The sequence below is a fragment of the Canis lupus genome, chromosome 14 (assembly GCF_003254725.2).
Source record: "Canis lupus dingo isolate Sandy chromosome 14, ASM325472v2, whole genome shotgun sequence".
NCBI lineage: Eukaryota > Metazoa > Chordata > Mammalia > Carnivora > Canidae > Canis > Canis lupus.
Genome location: NC_064256.1, coordinates 42,267,646 through 42,282,294, shown reverse-complemented (window position 1 = coordinate 42,282,294; position 14,649 = coordinate 42,267,646). Strand labels below are relative to the sequence as shown.

The 14,649-nt window shown below is 41.3% G+C and overlaps 1 protein-coding gene and 1 long non-coding RNA gene across 3 annotated transcripts in view; one reads left to right on the top strand and one right to left on the bottom strand.

The window, feature by feature from the left end:
* The window catches only part of LOC112670650 (uncharacterized), a 51,979-nt gene extending 47,226 nt beyond the window's left edge, over window positions 1-4,753 (top strand). The window contains exons 2-3 of the long non-coding RNA XR_003143103.3: window positions 2,112-2,182; window positions 4,667-4,753. This is a non-coding gene — a long non-coding RNA (uncharacterized LOC112670650). The remainder of the gene's footprint in view (window positions 1-2,111; window positions 2,183-4,666) is intronic.
* CHN2 (chimerin 2) overlaps window positions 1-14,649 on the bottom strand; it is a 295,899-nt gene that overhangs the window by 100,072 nt on the left and 181,178 nt on the right. For both annotated transcript variants that reach the window (XM_025464493.3, XM_025464494.3), the window contains exons 4-6: window positions 10,958-10,989; window positions 6,868-6,981; window positions 4,608-4,893 (exon numbers count right to left, since the gene is read on the bottom strand). In XM_025464493.3, the coding sequence (XP_025320278.1) occupies window positions 4,608-4,893; window positions 6,868-6,981; window positions 10,958-10,989 (432 nt within the window). The remainder of the gene's footprint in view (window positions 1-4,607; window positions 4,894-6,867; window positions 6,982-10,957; window positions 10,990-14,649) is intronic.

The following is a 14,649-nucleotide window of genomic DNA, read 5'->3' as shown; positions in this document are numbered from 1 at the left end:
GTGGGACTGGGGCAGAGAACCATTCAGTCTCAGCCTAACTGACTTGTGGGGCTTCTGTTGGTCAGTGGGGCCTGGAGATCCATTTCCTGGTGTGGCTACCCCCTCCTGCTCCCAGGCAGTGGAGGGAAATGTAATATCATTGCTGGGGAAAGATCTCTGGCAGGCTAGCTGGTTCTTACGGTGGAAATAGCAAAATAAACAATGAGAGGATCCCCCTGGATGTGAAGAAGAGAATTATTTCAGAAAGAACAAAAATGGTGGATTGGGGTTGGAGAGAGTTCATTCCTGTCTGAAACAGCTCATCTGTAGAGAAGGACGTCCTAACCAGACCCAGAGTCCTTCAATGGAGAGAAAAGTTCATGCCCCTGGTTTCACAGGAAGACAAGCAGAAACCAAAGAGGGCTTTCTTGCTGCTATTGGAAAGTGAGTGGAATGTGGGAGCTGGTCTTCACAGCTTCAGAAAGCAGAGGTGGGGTGGGGGTGGGGGCACGGAAAATTGGGGAGTGCTGGGCAGGATCCCAGGGCAGCAATGCTAGTGAGGAAGCAAGCAAGAGCTAACCCATTTCCAGGGACAGTCACATCGGAGTCTTTATGTGGTGATTTTGGTCCTTTACCCTCTTCGGGCCCCAACCCTATAGGCTGCTACACACTGACTCTGTTAAGCATCCAAGGGAGAGATGAAGGGGAAAGGGAGCTGTCAGGATGGAGAAGGGAACCCGTGCCAAGGGGTGGGAAAAACAGCCTGGATCCAGAGGCTCCCCTCTCTCCGTATGTGTGTGTGACACCTTCAGTGCAGAAGACGTTTCACTCAGGGTTTGCTCTAACATATGTGAATTTAAAATCTAATGCAGTTCTTTTTTTCTTATTCTTTAGTTTTTGGAATAGAATGCTGCATTTATCATGGTTCAAAATTGAAAGAGTATGAAATAGTAGCAGGGAATAATCTCCTTCCCACCCTTACCTCCCGGATACCCACTTCCCCTTCCCACAGGTGACCAGTGATACCAGCTCTTGTATCCTTCAAGGGATAGCTTATGATTTTGTAGGAAAAAAACATACGTAAAACCATTTTTCTTCTGGTTCACACAAATGAAATTGGATTATGCATGCTACATTGCAAGTTGTTGTTGGCATTTAATAATCCTGGATAATCTTTCCCTGTCAGCACGTACGAGTATTCTTAGTCTTTTCTGTGGCTGCATGGTATTCCTTTATATGGGTGTGCCTTAATTCATCTAAACAGCCCCCAACTGATGGACAGACAGGCTATTTTCTAACTTTTGCTATTAGAAAAAATAGTGAAATGAATAAACTGGTAAGATATAATATATTCTAAACTATGCTTTTACGATATCAAGGATACAGATGGTTTTTCTCCAGTAAAATGTAAATGCAGTTTAATACAGGCAAGTCACATTTATTGAATAAACATGTGCCATGGAAAACATTGTTGTCACATATATTTGACTCAGCAAAGTATCCTTCATAAGAAAGCTTAGTTATTACAGCTAGTGATAGTAGTGGGTTTTTCAAAACAGATGACGTAAATATTGAGTGATTCTTAGCATCACTTGACTGGGTGTGGGGAGAACCAAGGGTGTTTGCTTAAAGCAATAAGGGCAATAAGAACAGAATGGGGCCTCGTTGCTCTGTAGGTATAAGAAGCTCTGAACTTGGGGCTCAGAAATCTGGGTTTGATTCCTTACTCTGCCATTGGGACTTTTTCAGTAAAGTAGGGACAATGATTCCTGCTCTGTGTACCTGGCAAAGTAGCTCTGAGGATAAAATGGGAAATTACTTCACATGTGTGAAATCTGTAAACTATAAATGTCTGAACCAATGTAAATCCTGTTGTCATTCTATTGCTTACAGTGCTGGTTTTGGAGGTCAGTAGATAATCCATCTATGGAATCAATTCTGAAATAAATTTCATAAAAGAAATTACACCGGGCATGACCATTTTAATTAAATGTACCAAATGGTGGCCCTTATATATCATAATGTTTTAAAAATCAATTAAATGAATCAGTAAGGAAAGAGACTGCTATTGGCTAACCACCACAACTTTGTTTTCTCTCTTGCACCCTGCCACCTCCTTGTCTCATCTATAGTTATTAAAATCAAGTTCACTGCTAACCACCTTGACATGAGATAAATCTGGAAACCCTTCGGATCTGATGGGGTAGGTAATATCTCTAGGCCAATTAACATTGATAATATTCTCGGATTTTCAGGTGACACAGTCCCTCTGGGTTCATTTGGAGATGGTCAATAAAATAAATGGGTGAACAGAGTTTAAGTACTTTGGAAAATGAAATGCCAGGCTGTCTGGATTTGAGAATTATTAGGAAACCCTACCCATTTCACTCATTAAAACCTTCAAGATGCGCCATTATCGAAGCAGACAGGTGCCCCGGGCACTTCTCAGCAAATCCATTCAAGTTTCTGCTACATCTTTTCTAGTCACTGCCTCCATAGCAACCGTCCACTGACCTGCCCTTAGGGGAAATAGAATTTCTGGCAAGAATGAGACTTTTAATAATTCCACTTGTCAATACAGGTCAGAGAGAAAGAGATGGATTTGTACTCAGTTACTTAACAAACTTACTAACAAAATGAGCAACCTCTAGCAAATGACCAGAGCCAGAGTTCCGAATGTTTGCCCCAGGAAATTCAAACGTTGCATTATTAGTGTCCAAGAAAATCCACGCGACCAACACCTGTCCATCAAACCCTTCCCTGAGTTTGGATGACTTCTTTCAATATTTTCTTTATTTACCTAAGAAGAGTGTACTGGGAAGCTCATTTAAAGTTATTATTAATCTGATTATTAATTTCCCCCCAAATTTAATTTTAATAAATACATAAAAATGATCTACAACAAAGGACATATTTTGTCCCACAGGTTTCCTTGTGGGAATATCACCTAGAAATATCAATTTTTCATGACCAAACTTCCCTCTTGGCGAAGGACAAGGCTCTAGAAGTATCAGTTCAGTACCCAAAATGTAAACTTTCATCACAAACATGCAAGAGACACTCTGTCCTCACTTCTTTTCCTGGAATGTTCTAGTGTGTAGCCTGCAGTGTGTTGCCTTTTTGGTGGCATTACTCTCTGACTCGGAAATATAAACACTGCTTCAGGGATTTATTTTACAATTCATCTTCTGATTTGTCATGGCTGGGAAGGTCAGCTTCCAGATTTTCTGTTCTAAATTACTTTTGAACAGATTTTACAAATAGACTAAGGAATGGCTTTTGCCTGGACTGGAACAGATTCTGAAAGTTGGGGCTCATGTCCCCTCCCTCCCTCTTGGTAAAATGCAAACAATCAGAAAACCCACCATTTCCCAAATCAATTATTTGTAAAAGAATAACAGGTGCCTTGGAGACACCAGAGTTATAAAAGAGAAAATGGCAAATAATTTTTTCATAGGCCAGCTGCCCAGCTGATGTGATTTTGGGGAAGGTTCTCCTAGGCTCTAAAATTCAATCAGCAAATCAATTAAGATCATGCCCGTCTCTGCCAACAGGACCATGCTGCCATGCTGCCTGCCTCTGCCCTCCTCCCTATTCCAGTGATTTCTGGTGTGTCCTTGTCCCAAAGCCAAGGCAGCCAATCAACCTGAGGTTCCTTTGCTTTATGCTCACACTGGATAACAGGGGAGTGTGGGGGTGCTGCTCCGGTTTAATTAAGGATCAGCAATCATCAGAAGGAGCATTACCCACCATTCTGCTCCCCTTACTTATATCTGTCCCAGTCCAAGCTTGCCTTCGACACTAGACTCAGTACAGACTCAGGAGGGTTGACCGGTGTGACTGGCTGTCACTTTCTTTCAGTGGAAAATAGGACCAGGCAAAGCAGATGGTTCCTAAAGGGGCACATCCAAAAAATCTGCTAGCAAACTGCGGTGGTGTCTTTCAAATAAACAGCAGCTTACTGGAGAGGAAAATCAGATCTCCCTCCCCACATCCTGCCACCACCCATGCAGCTTGAACATTGCCCACTTGGGAGTTTCTAATCTTCGGTGAGGCATGATAACTCTTCCTTTGGGGCAAAGGACAGCCCATCTTTTAAGCCTCCCAGAGATAGCCATCATCACCGATAATGCTCCCATCTCTGTCAGTAAAAGCTGTTAAGCTGTTATCCAGGTACGACCACATTCAGGAGAGGGCTGACCTGTGCATCACACATGGTGACTCGGTCCTAAGAGAAGCAGACACAAGTACCACATATTTGCATATTTTGCATAGCTAGGTGGACCTGGAGACAGCCAGTAGAGCCTCAAATGGAATGAAAACCAAGGACTATTTGTATGATAAAACATTAATAAACTTTACTTTTGTTTTTCAAACTCCAAATAAACCCACAAATAATTATTTGTGAAGCCCTGGCTCTGACTGTATGCGTTTGGGCAAATCAATGCACATTTCCGGGCCTAGTTGAACCAGAAGATTTCTAAGGTCCCCCCTAGCAGAAAATTCTAGATTTCTCTGGGTGAGGGTGGGTCTCTACCAACATTCTGGCCAATCACACACATACTAATCAAGCAGTTATTCAGCATAAATTAAAAACAGAGACTGTTTCTGTCACACACGTAGCTTACCTTTTCAACTGTTGTGTGTTCTTCATTTGTAACGCTTGTTTTTCTTGATTCATTTTTAGACCTGCTCAGCCTCCTGGATACTTTTTCTCGGAGTAGAGTGGCATATCCAATGTGTTCATAAATGGGGTTTGTTGTCATTTTGGAAATGTATTCAGAAGCCTTTGTTTCTATGTACAATGTTATCAAGCCATCTGTGACCAGATCGTGAATCGATTCAAACCTCTTCTCGCCCACAAAGTGTTTTCCATCATAGAAGAGCCTGTAGTTTAAAGTCTGGTTTCCAAATCTGGTCCCCAAGAGAAGGAGAAATCACAACAGTGTTAGAAGTAAGAACATGGAAGAACAGTAGCGGCTAACATTTTTTTTGAGTGCGTACTGTATGTCAGACACTGAACTAGGCACTTGGCATGAATTCCTCCCCCCTCCCATTTAATTATCATACAGAGGCTTTGAGACAGGTAGAATTATTATCCCCATTTTATGGCTAAGGAAACTGAGATTTGAAGAGATTGGGTATGTGCTTGAAGTTACACCCCTGGAAAGAGGCAGGGGTGGGATTTAACACCAGGTAGTCATAGGATGTCTTTGGATCCTAGAAATCACTAATGCTGTTGAATCCTTATCACTTTCATTTGTAAATGTGAGTGGATAGAGTCTTGTTTCCACATATTTTACTTTTAAATATCCTTGATGAAAAACAGCCACCTGGGACATCTGGGTGGCTCAGCAGTTGAGCATCTGCCTTTGGCTCAGGGCATGATCCTGGAGTCCCAGGATCGAGTCCCACATCGGGCTCCCTGCATGGAGCCTGCTTCTCCCTCTGTCTGTGTCTCTGTCTCTCTCTGTGTCTCTTATTAATAAATAAATAAAATGTTAAAAAAAAAGAAGAAAAAAGAAAACCAGCCACAGCTCTCTACCTGTCCCTTATATTTGGCAATCGCCTCTGCAAGGGGAACCACCACCACTGGCCCTGAGTCCCCTTAATATTACATCTTTGACCACTCATGCCTCCCACCCTAGCTAATGCCACAGCAGGGAGATGAAGGAAGCTGATGGAAGCTCCCTGCTGGTGCTGCTATTGCCAGCATCCCAGGGATCTAACCTCTAAGGTCCTCCTGCTTTAGCACTGGCTGCCTCCTCTTGACCTTGGTCCTATATCTCACAGCCCCTGCTTGGTTTCCCACTGGGACTGCCTGTGACTGCTGCTGGAGGGCTGGGGGACAGGAAAATACTTTGCATACCTAGAGCGCTTACTAACGTTTGAAGTGCTTCCTTATAATGACATCATCTAAGATATGTCCAAGCCATCCCTAGGTGCAACTTGGGAAGTATCCTTTTACAGATACAGAATTGAGATGTAGGTCATTGTGGGCAGGCCTGGGAGGTGTTTCCATTGATATCATTCCTTCTATGGAGAAAAGCCTTCCCAATTCCAAAGAATTCATAAATGAACTTTAGAAGACAATTTGATTCTGGATTTGGATACTTTCCTCTAGCCTTATGGGATTGCCATAAGGATCAAATGGCATCAAATATTTGATCCAGTTTAGGAAAGTGCACAAAATGCAGTGCTTTTCTGGCACTGTGATTTCCAGTTCTTGTGATTTTGTGATAAAAGGCTCATGAGAACTCTGCTCTGATGGCTTGCTGGCATGGGGCGTCATGACCACCATTGGGAGTCAATGTGACCCTTGGGTCAATGTTAAACCCCGAGAGAGAACCCATGGAAAAACTTCACATCAGTCCAGGCACACATACACACTGTGAGGTGAAGACTTTTGACCAGGGCTCTTGGGAACTAACTGAGGCAGAGGGATTGTTCCCATAGCTGGCTCAGTTTTAGGCAGAAGGGGTACAGGAGCACTAACTTTCCAGATAATTCTCCAGTTTACCGTATGTGCCTAAACAGAGCCTCTTGTGTCCAACCTACTGATAACATCTGTAGCCTGGGAAGTGTATAAGCCTCTAATAGGCTACCGGTACTCTGTAAGCAAAAAAAATAAGTAGGGGGGGAATGGGCAGTGACTCGTTAATGGGTACAGAGTTTCTGGTTGGGATAATGAAGAAGTCCTGCCTACGCATAATGGAGACGGTTGCACAGCACTGAGAACGTACTTAATGCCACTGAATTGCACACTTAAAAATGGTTAAGATGGCAAATTTTATGTTACATGTATTTAACAGCAATAAAAAGGGGGGGTGGAGAAATAAGTAAGGTCCCCTGTAAAGCAGCCGCAACAGTGGATGAGATCAAGCTCACCTGAGAGCTAATGTGTAGCATCCTGGCTGGCGCTGGCTTTCTCTAAGAATGTAGGCGCCCTCCACGCCTCCGAGAAGCTCGTCTGCCTGTTCCCGGGAGATGATCCCGTGAAACCTGAGGAGAGACCGGCCATCTTTGTTCTCAGCAGACCAATACAAAGTATGTACCCCAAAGAGGCTAAAAAAGGGGGCCACCCAGAACTGACTGTGTCCCCCACTTGGATGAAGAGGGGAGGGAAATACCATATATCATAAAGATGCAGCTAGAACCCTTCTCTGCATGCACCCAAACATGTAAGAAGTATTCAGGTAGGTAGGCCAAACCAAATGAAGAGCGCCCAGTCCACCTGGCTTTCTGCCCCTGTCTTTGCTCTCAAGCTGAAAGCTAAAGTCAAAACAAAAAGCCAGGATGAGGAGTAACAAAAGAACGGTTACCAATTTAGCTCTCAGCTCAAACACAGAAACTGCATTGTCCGGATTGCTAATGAACACTATTGATTAGCATCGTGCTTACCTCAGGTGCAGAGTGTTGTTAATTTTAGGGGCTCATTCTCTGGAAACAATAGCCAGCTATCATCAACATTCTCCCATTCCTTATAATGTTGAGAGCAATTGCTAAGGGATATGTTTTTCTTTTTTTTTAATGTAACTATTGTTCTTTTTTAAAGATAAAGTTTATTATTTTTTTTCTGCAATTTAAAAAATAATACACATGCATCTAGAAAACACAACATATCTGGGAAGAATGCAGGCTTGGCCAATGACTGCTTTGCTCTAGAGACACACGCCTGAGCCCTACAGAGTGGACAGTGACTCTCGGAAACTTTCTCTGTTGCCTTGAAGCAAAGACAGCTTCCTCCCAGTCACCACCACTTACCGGATATTTGATTAACACATGTTTCATAAGAAGGTGGGGGAGCTGGGTTGAGGGCTGAGGCCAGTACTGAGGGACCCCAAGCTCCTGGGACAGGGAATAATACTCGATTCCCAGGATTACCCAAACTTGAAGATCTTTGGGGGTATAAACTAGAGAAGAAATTTTTCTGGACAGAGAAAAATTTCCATTTCACCTTCCTAGAACCAGAAAAGAGGGCAGAGGAAGTTGGCTTAGACAAGTTTTAGTCTTTTCCCCCCAGGAATGTGAAGATTTAAGTGAGGATAAATGTAGCATGAAAATAGTTTGTGGGGGGATGACTATTGCCATATTTATTTCCTAATTCCCTTCTGTCCTTCTTAACAAGTAGACCTTATAAACTGAAGCTTATGTCTTAGGGGAGAGAGGCCAGAAAAAGCTTGTGGCTTCAAGTCCCAAAATCAACTCTCAGAAGTCTAATGAGGTGATAGGGTGGGAGGAGGTTTTCTGCTTTCCAAATTTTAGTTTTAAATCTCAAGAGCGAACATGTGGAGATCATGGAACAAGCACTTTTCTGAAGTGAGGATGGATGTGGCATACAAGCAACCTGTCTGCCCCAAAACAGACCAGTGTCTCCAGTTCTTGCAGGAGGGAGACCTAGAGGAATTTAGATAGAGCTCAGACTCAGGATTGGAACTGATGGATCCCAGGCGGATTTATGGGATCCTAGATGGATTTATAGGATCCCAGAGCTAGAGCAGAGGTGTTTGGGGCTTTGACTGAGCATGTGGCCACTGATTCCTGTGAAACCCTTGGGAACATCTCCTATGCAGTAGGAGTTGGGTTGGACAACAGCCTGGGCAGAGAGACCGGAGAGAGCCTTGCAGACACTGGGCCAGGGGAAGTGTGTGTGGAGAGCATGTATGTGAGTGTGTTTATAAGAGAAAGAGAGCAAGTGTGTGTTTGAGAATGTGCATGAGAGAGAGAGAGGGAGTGCTCATGTGTGTACATGTGATGACAGGGACATGGTAGAGGGTTGGAGGGGCATTGAGTGTCAAAAAGTTTCCCACACTGGAGTCAGAAAGGACAAAAGCTGATGCCATGAGAAGTTTGTGGCTAGGATATCCAGGACACGACCTGACTGTGGGCCAGGGCGGGGGGTGGGGCGGTGGTGACCACAGCAGGATGAGGCACATTCAGCAGAACAGCACAGGCCACTCTCGATGAAGGATATCCCAAACAGGCAGTTAACCTGAAAGCAGCTCAGCTTTAACTCCCTTGATACAGTTTAGCTGATAATCAGCAGCAGACATAACATGTCAAGAACCAAGTTGAACTCGATTGTTCAAAAGAAGAAAACTTTGGTTCTGTGAATCTAGCCTGTGGCTCAACACCTCCTTTATGTGTGAGTTTAAAAACATCCATTATCTATCTATTATCTATCTATCTATCTATCTATCTATCTATCTATCTATCTATCTATCATCTATCTTATGATCCCCTCTTTGTAGAAAGAAAGCATGCACAGAAAAACATCGGAAGGGATGAGATGAAGGGGGAAAAGTTAGCAACGATTTTTTTTTATGGTGAGCTGAGGATATTCTCCACCTTCTGTATCTATATATTTTCTAATTTTCTCAAATCAGCAATATTAATTTATTCATCTTTTAAGACTAAAAGTAATCTTTGCACAGTGGGAAAATTCAAAAGCTAAAAGGCACAGAAGAGGTAAAAATGTAAAAAGTACAGGCTAGAAAAACTCTTCCCCTCAAGGTATCCATTGTCAACATTTCTTGTGATTCCTAGTAGGGAAAAAAAGTACGTTTCCTGAAGAGAAACATGTTATTACTTTTCAAATGGAACCAAAAACCTTTTATTTTTTAAAAAAGGAAACACAGAATCTGAAATTTCTAAGCTAATTTCCCTCTAATACAAAACAGTCCCTTTTTGTGGTTAAGAAAGTGTTTCTTTACTGTCTTCTCACTATGTAGTTTGTGTGGACTGGGGGTTGAAAAATGAGAACTTAAAGGTTACTCAACAAAACTTTTATGCAACAAAGAAAATGCACAATAGAGCTCCTTTGGGAATTCACGTACAAAAGCGTCCCATTTGGTAGGCTTTCCTTTCCTTTCCTTTCCTTTCCTTTCCTTTCCTTTCCTTTCCTTTCCTTTCCTTTCCTTTCCTTTCTTCTTTTCTTTTCTTTCTCATTAATTGTGCTCTCTGTGAGCAAAAATCCAAGTCAGTATACTAAAGAAAAAAAGAGCATCCCATGACTAACTGAGATGCTAGGGCTGTGGGGATGGCTGAAAGCAAAGGCCAACATTCCTCAGCAGGTATTCCAGGGGTTGCTGGCTGAATTCCCAAGGCTGGAAAGGAAGGTTCAGAAATGCAGTCGTGGCCACTAGGAAGTCACTGCCGGACTGGGACACATCAGAGGGTCATTCATAATGAAGGTGAGGCTCTGATGGGGAGGGAATAGAGGAAGACGGTTTGGATTGACCAGGAGAGCTGGAGACCTGGACTTCAAAGAGACTGTGGCTCCTAAGTCCTCCAGGTTGAAAAAAGGGATTTGTGCACCTGACTCCAGTGCAGGTTGTTCTGCTTTTGTTTTGTAAGCTGCTCCCCGCACCACAGAGACTGAGGACTCTTTCTATGGGATGCATATTTGCTTTATGGTAGGCTTCTGGGGAACGTAAGACAAACCAAGAGTTGAAATTAAGAGGAAAATGGGAGGAAATAATCATTATGGTATTGAGGCAATTTGGCTAATATATCCAAGTCCAGAGAAATCATCATTTTGGTTTTATGAGACAGCAGGGAAATGGAGTGATTTCCCCATATTGTATTTACTGAGGTATGTGAAAGTAAGGAATTTAGCCAGGCAATTCACAGCCTGACACTCTAAATCTTTATATAGTATCAAGGTAGAAAGTGAAATCAAATACTAACAGAGCCTCAGTCATGGACAATACTGCCTTAAGTTTCAAATACTTGCCAGGAGCTCAGTGACAAGGCTCCTATTGAAGATACTTTCCCTCCCACATTCATGGAAGCCAAGCACCTAAGGCTTATAAATGAAATTCAATACAAAAGGGTCTGATTGCATTTGTCCTTATTATTAAACACTTGCACAATGGACATTTGATGAAGACTATATATTAGAAGAGATTTAATATTTAAACGACATACAAAATGACTACTTATTACATTATTAAACAAAGAACAGCATGATACATACTCTCTTCCATAATATTTTGGTCTGTTCTCCACCTATATTAAGAGAAAGAAAAATATTAATAATGCATTTGAATTCAAATCGGATAGATAAAAATGCTATTCAAATGAACATAGCTAATCCTGGTAGTAATTTTATTATGGTTTTTATTCCCCAAGTCACAGATCCATCCATGAAATCACAGAGTTAGCCAATGCATTCCTCTATCTTGGATAGAATGATGTGGAGTCATCATATTTCTCTAATCATCAGGATCATTCCCCACCTAAACCCAATCAATCAATAAAAGGATTTTCAAAGGAAATAAGGGAAAATATTAAGAAATTTATAAAGACATTAAAGACAACATCCTAAAAAATGAGTAAAATGTAAGCATTTATTTCAATGTTCATCCAACTGTTTCATTATGTATTTACAATAAAAATAAGAAGTGTATCTGGATTTAAAGTTTCATTTGGTCTGTTTCCAGATAAAATAGATACTCTTATTTTTAAACAAATGGCTAATGGTCCAAAATTCACTTGACATCAGAAGTACAAGATACAGGGGACAAGATTTATGACTTGACTAAAAATCATAAGCATCCCAGAAAATATTTTTCAATCACAGTTTGAGCTTGGAGATTATTACATTGGATTTTTATCACATATATATGATAATCTAATTTGATAGAAACACTTTTTTTGTGTTCATGGTGTTAGAGTTGGTAGGGAATTAACATGAATTCTCATGCTCAGCTTTTATTCTTCTAACTTGACTCTAGGGACACTGAAAATACAGTAGAGCCATATTAAATTAAGGATTCTCATTGAGGGTTATGACAGCAAGTTTATGTTTATTTACTAGAGCAGAATGGGAGTCTGGCAGCCATTTCATTTGTAGTCATTTCTGTCCACAATCAAATGGGCAGTTTTCTCAGCAGGGCTCATAGGCACAGTGGTGGGATTTCAAGGTACTGGGCAGTTAGTTTCCTGGCTTCCCTCTACCCTCCAAAGGATGCAGGGGATCTGAGAGCACAGTCAGGAGCCACGGAGCAAAGGAATAGGTTCAAAAAGGGAGAGTCAAGGACCATATTCACAAGTTAGCCTTGGACAAGCGTCGCTGGCATAAAACTCATCATCTAGACACGTCTGAATATATGTTCATTCTTCTGTGCATTTTACACTTGAAAAGCACTGAACCAAGAAGGGGTATTCATAGCTCTTAATCTTCAAGGTTTGAAATCTGCTCAGTGTCATTTACAAAGGAAGATCTAAATAATTTCATTAATAGAAGCACAAAGTGTGTAAAAGACACCTTGTTATCTGATGTGTATCATTACTCTACATGCTGGTAGGCTTTTTAATGAGTTGAATATTTTGCCATTTATATCATTCTGTTAGCTTTCAAAGTTCTTTCTTACTTTTATGATATGTGTCTGCAACACCAACATGCCATAGAAGAAATTTAAACTAGAGAAGTCAGTGGAAGTAAATAATATGCAATGGGTAAGATAGCTCTCCAATCTTTGAGAGTCAATATTACACTCCTTTGAAATGATTCCCTATATGTAAGGACAACTCTATTTCCATCTTTTTGGCTGAACCATGACATGTTTGCAAATCTGGGTGTAGCTCCCTAGTGCATTCCCCACTTGTTTCCTCTTATCTCCCCAAAAGGAAAGAGTAATTTCACCCAACTTCCCAGATGAACAGCATAGAAGATTGAGCCTACTACTAACTCCTGGCATGCAGGGAAGTAATTCATGAATGTTGAATTTGACACCTAAGAAGAAAACAAATTGCTTTGAGTTCATTAATCAATCATAAAAATATACGGCACTCTTACTGTGTTCAGGGCTCTGGGCTCAGCCCTGTCACAGTTCATGAAATAACTTCACAGATGTAGGGGAAGAAAGGTAAGAGGAGCTCAGGGGTGTTCTGCACTTGCAGCAGGAGGAAACTAACTTGGGAAATCTAACATAGGCCCCAAATAGAAAAGTCACTATTTATGGTGCCTTGAAGGATACCAAATACTCATGCCTAGAGGACAGTTTGATCTAATTGAGGGACAAATCTGCTTATGAAAACCACAAGAACATACAAAAGCACTGAATTTTGTGGAATGGACTACCCATGAAATAGAGCCATGGAATAGGTCCCAAATATTGCATGAATGTATACTGAAATATTACTTTTTGTCTGAAATTAAAATTGAATTAGGCATCCAGTTTTTATTTTTTCCTAAATCTGGCAACTCTACCTAGGAAGAGAGGAAAGGTGGAAGTCAGAGTCAATGAAGAGAGAGGATGTGGTCATTCATCGGGTCACTGCTTCCCTTGATTGGGGCTGTTTTGATAGCAATCTGATTCCATCTTGGATCCCTTAGTTGTCTCTGCCTTTCTTAAAGATAATATAGCTGTCCTTGTTAAAGGTAGAGAGATAGTGGCTGGGATTTAAAAAAACAACAACAAACAAAAACCTATTCTTTTCCTAAACTTTTTGCTCACAGAGGTCTAAACATAGCCTTTCTCTCCATACTTCACTAAGCTTTTAACTTGTCAAGAGTTTCAATTAAGTTAAATGGCCTTAGAAAAATCATAGAACATCCACATATTTTCAGTGGATAATATTGAATCCTCATATCCAGACAAAACTCAGTCAGCTGAGTGTCAGGGCTTGTGGGAACAAAGGACCTGACTAGACAGTCTAGCAACCTCAACACTTTGACCAAGTAATGCCCAGAGGAAGCCTGACTCAGTCCCCAGGTGAGGCCCTGGGTAGAAGCCATGGGTAGAAGCTGGACCAACCTGTGAAATGCGGATTGATTAAGGAAGATGTGGCATGAAATTTCAGTTGACAATTGTACGAGATTCTCCTCAGTGATCAAGACAGAAGACAGTAGATAAATAAAAAGTAAGGCAGCTCAGAAACTCTTCACATTCTCATTGAAGATTATATTTGTTAAAATCAAGAACTTGATAAAAAAAATATAGGGCTAATTTAGGTAGTCACATGGATTCAGCAAGGGACAAAAATGTGACATATCCCAACATGAAAGAAGGTTGGTTCTGGAGCATTCCTGTTACTGCTTATCTCAGGGTAACAGCTGGAGTTGAACAGCCCATAACCTTGGTGAATCTGGTCACCGTGGATATAACTAACAGAAACTGGATCTGCAATGCCTGCTCTTGGGATTTAGTGCTCCAACTCCAAGAAGTGAAAGAAGCCCACCATTTTAAGAAAACAAAAAAAAAATTGAATAATTTGTAGATATAGTGCTTAACCCTAAAATACTGGATCCTTAGGTGATCCACCTGGTTCAGAAAGGAACGTTTCTCTCTAAGGAAGAACACAGAGCAGACCATCAGTGAACAAACAAACACATGAAATGGCTCTTCCAGAAGCACAGGTGAATTCGTTATATGTGGTGTACCCATGCAGATTATTTTTTAAAACATAATTGAAGAGTTTATCCTAGGTAAGCATCATCTATGGGAGAATAGTTTTCCAAGGTGGGCAATACTTGCCATCAATGTCAGTGTTGATCATAATATTTTGGAATTTCTCTTTTGGAACTTTTTAAAGACCTATCACACTTTCTTTTGAATATCCTTACAGCTGGCTTTCTCAAAGTGTGGTCTGGTCATTGAAAACAGAAACTTCAGAATGCTTATTATAGATTAGGAATCTACTATGGCCCCTACTTCAGACCAA